This window comes from Arachis ipaensis, chromosome B3, assembly GCF_059453495.1.
Source record: "Arachis ipaensis isolate K30076 ecotype BB chromosome B3, ASM5945349v1, whole genome shotgun sequence".
NCBI classification, from domain to species: domain Eukaryota; kingdom Viridiplantae; phylum Streptophyta; class Magnoliopsida; order Fabales; family Fabaceae; genus Arachis; species Arachis ipaensis.
The window spans coordinates 27,460,996-27,475,281 of NC_142438.1; the positions used below are offsets into that span (position 1 = coordinate 27,460,996).

Here is a 14,286-nt window from a genome sequence, read left to right on the forward strand (position 1 = left end):
AGAAAAAAATAAATAGAGTAAATATATTATTCTCAAATTATAATTTATAAAATAAATTCGTATAAAACTCGTATTATATTAACTAACTAACTAATTAGTTTTATATTCATATATTAAAAAAATTAATAAAAGACAAGGATATCCAAGATTAGGGAAAATTAGTTTTATATATGAACAAACATTTATAAAAAAGTAATAAAGCTAATTTGTTCATATATATCCAAGATAACAAAATCACAAAAACAACACATCGCTTGGAACCTTAGAACCTTAGAACTAAGCTATTAAATACGGAAAAGAAACAACTGAGCCAAAAAGAAGTAACGTAAATCATTAAAAGAATAACCAAGTTGCCTCCATATTACCAACATAAAGAGAGAAAATTATTAATCAATTACATCAAGGACTAATTACTTATTCCAGAAATTCAATCATTAAACTTAATGATTAATGAGCAAGACACACAAAGAAAACACTAAAACTTCCAGAACCAAGTCTAGCATATTCACCAACTAAGAACATAAGAATATGGAGAATAAGACTAATTAGTAAACAACAACTGCATCAAGAATGGTCCCCGAGCTCAAAAACCACAATCTGAATGACCAAAACTCAACAAACCAATTGCAAAGTAACATCACCTACCAAAAACAAGTTTAAATGTTCTGTAAAAAACAAAACTTAGCAAAGGATATGTGAAACCAGCTAGTAACAGCTCAGAAAAACAAATAAGAAGAAACCTTTACACGAGAAACAATAAAAAAGTGTTAACAGCACAGAAAACCAGCAATTCAATTATCACGTAGCAAATGAAATGTAAAAACAAAGTTGAAGATCGAATTAACGGAAATATATCGATGTGTTTGGTAGGTCGGGTACCGGACGGTTCGGGTTAGTATCCTGTTTGATAAAGGGGGTCTCGCTTGGTCATAAGTCACCGGGCTGGAGTAGACGACTTGTGTGAGGAAGGGGGTGTCACCTGCAAAGACACTCCGACGCTCTAGTTAGTAAAGTGTGCAGGTGAAAAAGGGGTAAATGGTATGTGACGTACCTTGGGGGAAGGGTAGGTCCTTCCCCATATATACCGTGTCAGAGGTGGGCCCATCAAGGACAGGCCCACCTTCTTCAATGCTTCCTTCGCACAGCTGTAGCAAAGCTGTCAGGGACGCGTGTCCGGGTCGGCGATTGAGCGCGTTGCTCCTGACCGTTAGGGTCGGGTGGTGTTCGGGTCGGGCCAGCCCGCAAACGGTTTGGGCCAGGCCGTAACAGTGCCCCCAACGTGCCAGCAATGATCGTGAAGGTGGTTGGTAGCATGTTATCTCTTATTCGTGTGTTGTCGTCAGGTCGGCTGCCCGTGGAGGGGACGTGCCCCTTGCACGTGTGTCTGTTTGTTGCTGAGGTGACCGTTTGTCGCCTCGTTCCTCGCGCGGAGCATTAAATACTCATAATGGGTTGAAAACTCCGCGTGCAAAGACTATTTTACCCCCAGGCCTTTCGCGCTTCTTCAGTGGCAGTTTTAAACAGTTTTGCATTTGTTCTCCTCTTATATCCTCACTCCCACCATCTCCATCATCTTCTCCTTCTAAGTTCCCAGAGTGTCACTTCTGCATTTTTGCGCATTCGCTCTTCTTCCTCCTCCTTTGAATCTTCGTAATCAGTCCAGGTAAGCATTCTCTTCGTTCTTTGCTTCGTGTTTACTTTGGTGTTCTTCTGCATGCATGCTGTTTGCTTGATTTTGTATGATAGGTGGCCTTTTAGTGTCAAATAGGTGCGTTAGGGGGGTTACCATTCCAGGGTAGACTTTTGTTTGGATTTTTCTTTTAGCCATGCTTGATCTTAACTGTTGAATAGGACAAATATAGTTTCTGGGTTTTTTCTGGACTCCCGACCTCATAGACTAACGGAGTGGTACCCCCACTATAGGTATGCCTCGCATCGTTTCTCGGGCTTCTCCCTCTACCGCAAATTACGACCCCTACGCCTGGGTGACTTCCGACGTGAAGGACTCGCCAAATCAGATGGACGAGGGGGAGCTAACGGAGTTTTGCCAAGGCGAGTACTTGTGCGGAGGGATAGACGAGGAAGCCAATTATGACGTCTTTGTTCCTGCCCCAAATGAATGGCTACATGAGCTTAACTTTCATTCCCCTCGGGTCCCTGATTGGATCTGGTTTTATAAATACATGTTCACCCAGGTGGGGGTTCATATCCCGTTTTCTCCTTTTCAAATGGCGCTTCTTAACCGGATCTCTGTGGCGCCGTCGCAACTGCATCCGAACAGTTGGGCTTCTATCCGCTGTTTCGAGATGGTATGTGAATATCTGGAGTTGCCGGTATCTGTTGATCTCTTCCTTTTTTTCTTCAACCTCACGAATCCTTCCAAGGAGGGGAAAGCGAGGAAAGGGTTCATGTCCTTCCAATCTACCCAGTGTCGGAGGATCTTCGGCTTGTTTGAGGACTCTTATCATGGGTTTAAAGACAAATATTTTAAGGTGCATCCGGTCAAAGGTCATCACCCCTTTTGGTTGTCATTAGAAGGGGACTGCCTCATTCTGACGTACTGGAGCTTTGGGGCGGGATCCAACACATTTATTAAGGTGTCTTATAAGGGGATGTCCGCTGTGGATAAGAGGGTTGCCGACGTGTTGTTGGCAATTTTTGGGAAGAATCCTGTGAATCCCCACCTTTTGATGGGTGACTGGGAGGTCGCCAGAAATTATGTTTGTGAGTTATTTTGCCTTGTATTTTGCGTTTCTATTCATTCGCTTGGTTGTGCCGGTTTCACGACTAACTTGTTTACTTGTTTGTTGCAGTGGAGATGTCTGCTTCTGTGACAGGGCTTGAGGACTTGTTCAAGACTTTATTGTCGGACAACGATGAGGAGGAAGCGGAAAAGGTTGACGGGAAACCGGAGGAACCTCCTGAGAATAAGGATCAGGCGACGCCGTCACCCCGTGATACCGAGATGACGGATAAGAACTCTGACGGGGTGCGCGTTTCTCCTATCCGTGAGGAGACAGCCGGCCCCGAGCATTCGACCTCTGCTCAGCAAGAGGATGATGATTTGAAGCTTCTCCCTACTCCCAAAAGGAAGAGGGCATCCTCCAGCCCAGAAGGGGTTCTGATCGTAATGGAGCGGAACTTCGACGCCAGGACCTTCATAGATTCGCAGCTGCTTTCCGGCACAAAGGATCACTTCTTTGGCACCGAGCTTGCGGGACAGGTGAGGTGGATGTACCGTACCCTTCTCCACGGTGCCGCAATAGCTCGGAAGGCTGAATTCGAATTATCAGGAATGCAGTCGCTGTGCAGGAAGCTTGAATCCGCTGTCAAGGCCAATAATGAATTCAAGACTCAAGTTAAAACCCTTCGGGAGCAACTGTCCGAGACGGGGGAAAAACTGAAGGCTGCTGAGGAGAGAGCCGCGTCTTCCGAGGAGAAGCTGAAGGCCTCCGATGACACCGTGTCCAGTTTAACCGAGCGGGAGATGACTCTGGAGAGCCAGCTTAATGCCGCGCAAGGTCGGGTGGTGGCCTTGGAGAAAGAGCGTGACGTGGCCATCTCGTCGGCTAAAGCCGCTCAGGCTGAAGTTGAGGAGCTTAAGAAGAAACATAAGGTGACTAGAGAGCAGGGGAAGAACGCGATCTTCATGACTGAGGAGGCCCTTAAGGCCCAGGTGAAGATCGTGGCTCCCGACTTCGATACGTCGGCAATTGGAGTTTTCAAGACAATCAAGGATGGCAAGATTGTTGACATGCCCAAGAAATGAGTTCTTGTACCTTATACTTTTGTATGGATTTGTGGTTTTGTTGTAGAAATTTTTGAAGCTTACTTCATTATACATTAAAAGTCGCTTGGTCGGCTTGTGATTATCGTCTTCTTCGCTTATCTGATAGCGTTTTCGTTTTGTTTTGTTACCGTTTTGTCGGTTTGAGCTTTCCGCTCGTGTTTATTTACCGTTGTGTTGGTAATTCGGCGAAGCCAGGTTGTGGCCTTTTGCTTTCGTTGTAGCCGTTTGTTATGGCTTTAATTTAGGTGGCTCCCGGAGTGATCAGTCTTGGGGTGCCGTATTGTGGTTCCGTTTAATGCATTGTGGAACTCGTTTCCGTGTGATGTGTAAATAAGAAATAAAAAGGAACAATAGAGAGGTAATTTTTTAACAAGTAAACATTAATTGGCAATTAAACAAGTCTATTACCGTAGCGAGTATAAAGATAAATGATTAAGCTCGTTAGATCGCCTGGCCGGCGTGCCTGAGCTAGGAGTAAAACCTTCTCAGGTTACCTGCATTCCAAGTTCTCAGGACCTCCCTTCCATCAAGCTTTTCCAGTTTGTAGGCACCCTTGGCAATCATTTCTTTGACTCTGTAGGGGCCTTCCCAGTTCACCGCCAATTTGCCTTCTCCCTGGGTCGGTAGCCCGATATCGTTGCGCCGTAGGACGAGGTCGTTTTGCTCAAATTCCCTCTTGAGCATTTTGGTGTTGTAGCGCAGGGCCATTCTTTGCTTTAGTGCTATTTCTGACAAATGGGCCACCTCCCTAGCCTCATCTGCCAGGTCTTTCTCTACCGCTTCCTCTACTCCCTTCAGAAGTAATCGTGGGCTCGGCTCGCCGATCTCTACGGGTATCATTGCGTCCACTCCATACGTCAGACGGAAAGGAGTTTCTCCTGTGGATGATTGCTCGGTCGTTCGGTAGGACCAGAGGACCGAGGCAAGTTCGTCGGCCCATGCGCCTTTTTTGCTGTCCAGCCGCTTCTTGAGGCCCAGCAAGATGACCTTGTTTGCGGCCTCAACTTGACCATTTGTCTAGGGGTGCTCTACTGAGGAGAATTTCTGCTTTATGCCCAGGCCGGTGAGGAACTCCATGAATTTCTTGTCGGTGAACTGTGTCCTGTTGTCAGAGATGACGACTTCCGAGATGCCGAATCGAGTTATCACCTGTCTCCACATGAACTTTCGACAATTGGCTGAAGATATGCTTGCTAGTGGTTCAGCCTCTATCCATTTGGTGTAGTAGTCGACAGCGACTATGAGGTATTTGACTTGTCCCGGGCCGACCGGGAAGGGTCTCAGTAGGTCGACTCCCCATTGTGCGAAAGGTCGGGAGGACGTCAGTAGGCTTAGTTCGGACGTTGGCGCTTTGTGGAAGTTGGCGTTCTCTTGACACTTGACACATTTCTTTACGAACTCTTTTGAGTCGACCATCATCGACGGCCAGTAATATCCAGCACGGATGAGCTTTTTTGCTAGGGCTTTTCCCCCGATGTGATGGCCGCAGCATCCCTCGTGGACTTCTCTGAGCACGTAGTCCGTTTGGTCGGGATGGAGGCATTTCAGCAAGGGCTGGCTAAGTCCCTTTTGAACAGTTGGTCTTGTATGATCGCATATCTGGCCGCCTCCCTTCTTAATGCTTTAGCCTCCTTTTCGTCCTCAGGGAGTTTGCCGTTCCTTAGGAAATCAGTGATGGGGTCCATCCAGGAGGGGCCTATCTTTGTTAGGTGGAGGGCGACTGCTGGTTCTTTTGTCATTCCTTGAATAAGGGACCTGTTACCAACTCCCGGTTTCGTGCTCACTAGCTTTGATAGGAGGTCTGCCCGTGTGTTCCTTTCCCTCGGAACGTGTTGGACCGCGACCTCCTCGAACTGCTTTGCTAGCTCTTTGACCTTTTCCAAGTACTTTTGCAATAGCGAGTCCCTGGCTTGGTAGCTTCCGTTCACCTGCGAGGTAACGACCTGCGAGTCACTGCATACTTCCAGCCTCGTAGCCCCGACTTCTCGGGCTAGGATCAAGCCGCCCAGGAAAGCCTCGTATTCTGCTTGGTTGTTTGATACGGGAAACTCGAACTTGATTAATTGTTCGTATATGACCCCGGTAGGACTTTCCGAAAAGATCCTGGCACCCCCGGACGTTTGATTGGAGGCCCCGTCCACATGGAGCCTCCACCGTGTGCCCGCTTCCTCGGTTGGGTCCCCCGCTACTTCCACCAAGAAGTTTGCCATTGCTTGTGCCTTGATCGCATGTCGAGGCTCGTATCGCAAATCATACTGAGATAGCTCAATGGCCCAAGTCATCATTCTTCCCGCCAAGTCGGGTTTTTGGAGTACCTGACGAATTCCCTAGTCCGTTCTCACGACTACCTGGGGACCCTGGAAGTACTGTCTTAGTCTTCGGGAGGAGGTTAGTAGTGCCAGAGCTAGCTTCTCTAATTTGCTGTATCTCAGTTCTACTTCTTGCACTGCTCTACTCACGAAGTAGATTGGTTGTTGAGCCTTCCCTTCCTCCCGTACCAGAACTGCTGCCAACGCTTCGTCCGTTATGGCCAGGTACAGGTATAGCGGTTCTCCGACTATGGGTTTCCCGAGCACGAGAGGAGTTGCGAGGATCTCTTTGAAATGTTTGAATGCTTCCTCACACGCTGGGGTCCATTCAAACGCTATCCCCTTTCTCATCAGGTTGAAGAAGGGCAGGGCTTTTGCTGCCGATGCCCCAAGGAAGCGAGATAGCACGGTGAGACTTCCTGCCAGTCTCTGAACGTCTCTGATGCAACCCGGGCTCCTCATTTGGAGTATCGCTTGGCATTTTTCAGGATTAGCTTCCACCCCCCTTTGGGTTATCATAAATCCTAGGAACTTCTCAGCCTCCATGGCAAAGGCACATTTGAGGGGGTTGAGCCTCATGCCGTGTCGTCGGAGGGCCGCGAACACGTTTCCTAGGTTGGTTAGGAGGTCCTCAGGGCCAGTGGTCTTGGCCAGGATATCGTCCACGTAGACTTCCACCGTCTTGCCTATGAGGTCGCTGAATATCTTGTTCATTAGCCTTTGGTAAGTGGCCTCGGTGTTCTTCAGGCCGAATGGCCTTACCTTGTAGCAATATATCCCCCTCGGCGTTATGAATGCTGTTTTCTCTTCGTCAGGTCGGTGCATCGGTATCTGGTTATAGCCAGAGTAGGCGTCCATGAAACTTAGGTACCGATATCCCGCCGCTGCGTCGATGAGTGCATCAATATTGGGCAGGGGATAGCAGTCCTTGGGGCATGCTTTGTTGAGATCGGAGTAATCTATGCACATCCTCCATTTTCCATTGTGCTTTTTCACTAAAACTACGTTCGACAGCCATGTCGAGTAGTCAAGTTCTCGAATAAGTCCTGCTTCGAGGAGGCTAGCCATCTGCCTGGCCACCTCCTCTGCTCGCTCTTGTGACATCTTCCTCCTTCTTTGGGCTACCGGTCTGGCCTCCGCCGTCACGGCCAAGTGGTGTGACATGAGCTGGGGGTCTATTCCAGGCATGTCGGCTGGCGTCTATACAAATAGGTCACCGTTGGTCCTGATCATTTCCATTAGGTACCCCTTCAGCTTGTGTGGTAGGTTTCTGTTCACGAAGGTGAACTTCTCGTCTGTGTCACCAACTCTAAACTTTTCCAAGCTCCCTTCCAGCTCGGGTCTGGGCTTGTCTTCAACTCTCACGTCTAGGTCGGCTAGGAACACTCCTGCTGCTTCCTTGGACCTCTTTCTTAAGGAGAGACTGGCATTGTCACAGGCGACTGCCGTTTCTAAATCTCCTTTTATGGATCCCACGGACCCGTCGTCAGCCACAAACTTCATTATCAGCATCTTGGTGCTGATTACTGCCCCGAGATCGTTGATGGTCTTCCTCCCCAGGATGATGTTGTAGGCTGTGGAGTCACGCAGAACCACGAACTCGGCCATTGTCGAGCCTCGTCCCTGCCCGTGTCCTACTGATATCGGCAAAGAGATTATGCCGTCTGGCCTAATGAAGTGGTCGCCTAACCCTACGACATCGTGCTGGTGGGTCTTCAGCTCGGCGTCCCGTAGTCTCAAAGCGTCGAACACATTGCAGAACATGATATTCGAGTCAGCGCCGGTGTCTATGAGGATGCGCTTGATGAGGCCGGTTCCCACTCTGGCCGTGATGACCATGGGGGGCTTTCCGCAACCTCGTCAAACCACTGGTCCTCTGGTCCGAACGAGATGGGTGGCGACCTCGACCTCTTGGGGTTTTGTGCAGATGACGAAGAGATCGCCAGGATTTTAGCGTATTTCTTGTGCGCCGACTTCGACCTTGGGGGTGCGTTTCTCGCCGTCACAACGTTTACTATGGTGAGAACATGTTCGTTGTCATTCTAGTCGTGGCCTCGTTTTACCGTGCGATTCTTGTCTTCTGTCTCTCGGCCACGATCTCGTCTTCTTGGCTCCCTTATGAGATGGGAGAATTCAGCCAGCTTCCCGTCTCGGATCGCTTGTTCCAGCGCGTCCTTTAGGTCGAAGCAGTCCTGCGTCTTGTGTCCATAGCCTTTGTGATAGTCATAGTAAAGGCTTTTGTTTCCCCCTGTTCGGTCTTTCAAAGGTCGTGGTTTTGATAGAATCCCCTTCCCAGCTATCTGTTGGTAAACTTCTATGATGGGGACGGTGAGAGGGGTGTAATTAGTGAACTTTCCGACTCTGGGAAATGGCCTGGGTGTCTTGCTCGGACCGCTGTCCCTGGCGTGTTCCTTCTGTCTTTTTCCGCTCCCGTGATGCCGGGTTTGATTGTAAGAGGGCTGCCATTTGTTGGCAGCCATGACCTGGTTGACTTCCTCATCGTTGATGTACTCCCTGGCTACACATTGGATCTCCTGCATTGTCTACACCGGCTTCGTGGTGAGGTGCTTTCTGAAGTCCTCATTTAGGAGTCCGTTCGTCAGGCATAGGCTAGCAACAGAGTCAGTCAGCCCGTCGATCTCCAAGCACTCATCGTTGAACCGATCTAAATATTTCCTTGTCAGTTCTCCGGACCTCTGCATCACTCCGAGCAGATTTATCGGGTGCTTTACCTTTTCTATTCTGGTAGTAAATTGGGCTAGGAAGGCGCGGCAAATATCCAAAAACTGGGCCACCGAGCCCTGCGGGAGGCTATTAAACTACCGTATTGTAGGTCCCGCGAGGGTGACCGGGAAAGCGCGGCATCTTACCTCGTCCCCCACTCCCTCCAGGTTCATCCTGGCCTCGAAGGCCGTAAGGTGCTCCTGTGGGTCTTAGGTTCCGTCATACCTCATGTCTGTTAGCTTGTCAAAGTGTTTTGGCAGCCGGACTTCGAGGATGGAACGATAAAATGGGGTCGCGCCTATTATGACTGGTCTGCGCGTTCTCCTTGTTCTTCCTTCGTCGTCTTCCCTTCGACCGTCTTCCTGGTCACGATCTGTGGTGCGTCTCCTCCCGCGCCTGGCATATATGATGGGGTCGCAGCGCCTCCTTGTGCGTCCTTCCTCCCTGGCGCTCTCGAGCTCAGATCTTGGGCTAGCTGTGCATCGGGAGTGCCTTCTCGGGGAGGAACGGGAGTAACTTGATTCGGGAGTTTGCTAGCGATGTTCCCGGTCTGCCAGCCGGCGCTCCAGGTCCTGCATCCTGTGACATAGTTCCTGCATTATTCTGGCGCTGTTGTCGCCAGTTCCCCCAAAGGGGCGACTTTCTTGGGATCGTGTGGTTCGTCGAGGAGGGGATCTCGTGCGCTCCCGGGAGGATGCCGCGGAGGCTTTCCCTCTGTGCCTGGCTTCTCGCCCTGCTCCTCCTGGGCCCAGTACAACATCCATTCAGGCGTGTCCCCACAGACAGTGCCAATGTTCGGTAGGTTGGGTACCGGACGGTTCGGGTTGGTATCCTGTTTGATGAAGGGGGTCTCGCTTGGTCGTAAGTCACCGGGGTGGAGTAGACAACGTCCCGAGCACTTTGTGTGAGGAGGGAGTGTCACCTGTAAAGACACTCCGACGCTCTAGTCAGTAAAGTGTGCAGGTGAAAAAGGGGTAAATGGTATGTGACGTACCTTGGGGGAAGGGTAGGACCTTCCCCATATATACCGTGTCAGAGGTGGGCCCATCAAGGACAGGCCCACCTTCCTCAATGCTTCCTTCGCACAGCTGTAGCAAAGCTGTCAGGGACGCGTGTCCGAGTCGGCGATTGAGCGCGTCGCTCCTGACCGTTAGGGTCGGGTGGTGTTCGGGTCGGGCCGGCCTGCAAACGATTTGAGCCAGGCCGTAACTCGATGAAAGTATAATCAGATTGAAAATATTACCTTAAGCGACCAAAATTCAAAAGAGAATAAGTTTCCAGATCTGGGAATCACTGAAGCCCCCCTCCAATTTTCGAGACTAACGACCTATGAAAAAGAAAATCCACGGAACAGGAAGAAAGAAAATTACAGAGAGATAAAGCTATAATTAGTTTTATAAAATTGAAGATAAATGTGATTAAGGAATTCTTCCATACCCCTTTTAATTCAATTTCAAATGCTTGCACCTAATATCAATACAAAATTAGTCATATAATTAGAACATTGAAGCTATAATTGTTTTGACTTTTGACAGCAAAATAAATTTATCCAAATACAAACTAAACGAGAACTCTTTTTTTCAAGTCACCATATAATACTTAGTACTAACTATAATATAGTACTAATTGTAAAAAGAACAAAAACAATGAAAATATTCACTTTATTGAACAATATAGAAAAACATCAAGTTGCAGCAAACAAAAAAAACCTTTAAACACTGTTCACTTTAATATATATGGTTAAGTAAAAAAGCTTCATGTCTTACTATGTACTTGATCAAGGGACACCAAGGTTGCAACTGCACAATGAAAATCTACCTCTATCTTGTTAAAACAACATTGCACCTTAAAACAAAAAGAGTATAAAGAGTAAACTAAATGTAAAACATGAACTTATAACACAATGAGTCATAAATTCCTCTGATCTAATAAAATAATTTGACATTAAAATTGATTTATTGAAAATCGTAATTTGAAGTCCTAAATTAAGATTCTAACTACTTGCTTTGCTTGTCCCTTTTCCTTGTGTTTCAACAGGCAAAACTAGTGACCAATTATAAGTAGCTCAAAGTGGAGAAAATTTACAACGAAGTGAAAGAAAATTTGGAGCCATAACAAAACAAACATATTCAATTATTCATACAATCAATCAACCAAAAGACCGACACTGATTGCTTCCTTATAACACAACATTTAGAGTACCATGTATACGTAGTTTCTACTGTAGAAAATAAGAGGCTACAACTAGCTAGTTGCGAAACCACCTTCTTTTACAATATTGAAATCTCAAATTGGGGCTACTTGGAAACACTACAATACTCTACCAAATGAAGGTGATGTTTCAAAAATTTATCTCTTTAAGGAATTCTCATACAATTATACAATACATTATTAAAGGGTTGTTTGTGAGCCTCTTTCCCAAAACCAAACTACAAACAAATTTCCATAAAGAATAAGCAAAATAAAAAGAGTGCGATAGCTGCGTGCAAAACCTTCTTTTTATATTAAACAGGTGTTGCATCATTTTGGTATCTTAAAATGATGGTAAGCTTGACAATGCTATGAACATTGATGCTTTTACTTAAAATTGGACAGATCATGGAATCTAAAATCCAGAAGGACTAATTGAATTATGAATCTTGTTAAAAAATCATTCATTGGCTGCAGTTAGGCACGAAAAATTACTGGTAACATATTCCAGAAAGACATAAGTGCAATTCTAACAAAATGTGAAACAAAAATTTAAAAACAAATCCAAGTGACAGCATCAATGATGCATGCTCAATCTAATCCACGAATTTGAGGAGTGTCATATAGAACCCCATTTGGAGATTGATGAGAGAACTTTTGCATGGTCTAGAAATTCGCAGATAAAACCTCATTGCAGGTATAGCTTCTAAACCAACAAAAGTCCTTTCATACAAACGTTTTAGTTGTCACAAGTAACAAACTCCTTTAAAATTGATAACGGAAGTATTTAAACCTCGGGTCGTCTTCTCAAGGAATTGCAGGGAGGTATGACTTATTATTAGCTATAAAAAAAGTAGAATTTTGGGTTTTTAATGTGTAAGATAAAAAGTAAGAATAGTAAATGGCAAGAAAGTAAATTGTAAGGAATTAATTTAAATAAATAATAAAACTCTTGGCAAGGTATAAGAACTAGAAGTCCTATCCTAGTTATCCTTATCAATTGTGATGAGAATTGGATTTTTCTCCCACTTTGTTAACCTCTAACTATGAAGGTAAGTTAAGTGGATGAATTAATTTGAATCCTCAAGTCCTAGTCTTTCCTTGGGAAAGGCTAGAGTTATTGGAACTCGAATTAATTCTTGAAGAATTCCAATTTTCAGTCAACACCTCGAGTTTGATAACTCAAGCGTCACCAATTATTTAACCAAAGCCAAAAGGGAAAATTCTAAATTAAATTGAAGACATCATAAATGGAATAAAGCAATCATAAATCTGAAACACATCAAACTACGTTTAAACATAAATTCAAATCTAACATGGAAAGGTTTGTAAGCTAAATTGAAAAGATAAATATCAATTAAAGTAATAAAATAAAAGTAGAAAAATAAATTAAAGGAACATTGAACTTGTGATGAAGAATAAATAATCATAAATCCTAAAACTAAATCCTAAGAGAGATGAGAGAACCTCTCTCTCTAAAAACTACATCTAAAACTAAAAATTATGAATTATGAGCTGATTATTGTGAATGGATGCATTCTCCCACTTTATAGCCTCTAATCTGTATTTTCTGGGCCGAGAACTGGGTCAGAAACAACCCAGAATTCGCTGGTTTCGAATTCAAACACGCTGGTTTTCGTCACTGCGACGCGTCCGCGTGGAGCGCGCGTTCGCGTCGCCTAGCGTCAGGGCAACTATATAATATATCAAATTGAAGCCCCGGACATAAGCTTTCCAACGCAACTGGAACCGCGTCATTTGGACCTCTGTAGCTAAAGTTATAGCCGTTTGAGTGGGAAGAGGTCAGGCTGACAGCTTTGCAGTTCCTTCAACTTCTTGTATTCCTTCCATTTTTGCATGTTTCCTTTCCATCCTCTAAGCCATTCCTGCCCTATAAACTCTGAAATCACTTAACACACATATCAAGTCATCTAATGGTAATAAGAGAGGATTAATATTAGCAATTTAAAGGCCTAGGAAACATGTTTTCAATCATAGCACAAAATTAGAAAGAAAAACGTAAAACTATGCAAATAGTATGAATAAGTGGGTAAAGAGTTGATAAAAACCACTCAATTGAGCACAAGATAAACCAGGAAATAGTGATTTATCAGAGATGCATGTTTAGAATTTCATGGTGAAGTATATATATATATATATATATATACACACACACTACCTGCTGAAGCACTTGTATTGCAATCAACGCATGCTTAACCCCAGGTTCAGTAAGAGCTTTTCAAATTAGCCCCTTTGAAGCACCCTGAGATTGATCAAAGTTCAATTTTTTAATGAAATAGTGAAGTTTAAATGATCAATTTATTAAAAGTGTCATTCTCTTAATTAAACATTTGAACAATAAGCTATTAATTGTTAGACTAATTTGAGGTTTGAGAACTGACATAATTTCAAGGCAGAGGCAGTAAGCTTGACAATCCAGCAGGATCCACAAGCATAGTGGCCACCTTCATATCTTCATACACAAACAAGAAAAGAAAGAAATAAACAAGCCATCAACATTGAAAAGCTAGATCTAATCATTTTGACAAATAGGATAAAGTCTACAAAAATAGTCTTCAATGATACAATGCAACAACACATTACAAATGTATTTCTAAACTAATGCAATTACAGTTTACATTCATCAACCTAGTTTAGTTTATTATTCATTAAGTTATTATTCATCAAGAATCCTAACACTTTTATATTACACATGGCTGAAAACCGAAACGGAAAATACAATCCCTAACATAAACGGAACATAAATGAGACCTTTGGAAGAGTGAGGGACGGCGACAAAGGCACGAAGCAGAGGAATGGAGGAACGGCGGCGGCGGCGGCAGAACACAAATTGCGGAGGAACATCGTCAGCAGTGCAAACTTCGGAACTGACTTCTCCACTCGCGATGAATTCTCGCAAACGGCCTAAAAAGAGAGACTCATCACAGAGGAAGCAAAGAAGAGGAAAGGAAGGAAAGGAAGCTTACCTGGATCGTCGCAGAGGAATTAGGCGTTGATGATTTTGGCGGAGAAGACATAGAGGACGACAAGCAGAGGAAGCTGGAGGAGATGTCACCGAATGATATCGCCGCTTTAGGAGATGTCGCCGAAGGAGATCCCGGAGGAGATGTCACCGAAGAAGATCGTCGGAGAATACAATAAGATTGGAGATTGTCGCACAGGCCATCCAAGAGCAACAACATCACACGCGTAGGGTTTCAACTAAGGGTTTCTGAAATTTAGGGACTCTTCTTTTATACCTACGTGCCGATG

The 14,286-nt window shown here is 45.2% G+C and overlaps 1 protein-coding gene across 1 annotated transcript; it reads right to left on the bottom strand.

Annotated features, from left to right (window-relative positions):
* Positions 1–5,334: 5,334 nt before the first annotated feature.
* LOC148570134 (uncharacterized) lies at positions 5,335–6,072 on the bottom strand. Its single transcript, XM_088506862.1, has one exon. The coding sequence runs from the start codon at positions 6,070–6,072 to the stop codon at positions 5,335–5,337; it is 738 nt and encodes a 245-aa protein (XP_088362988.1).
* Positions 6,073–14,286: the final 8,214 nt, after the last annotated feature.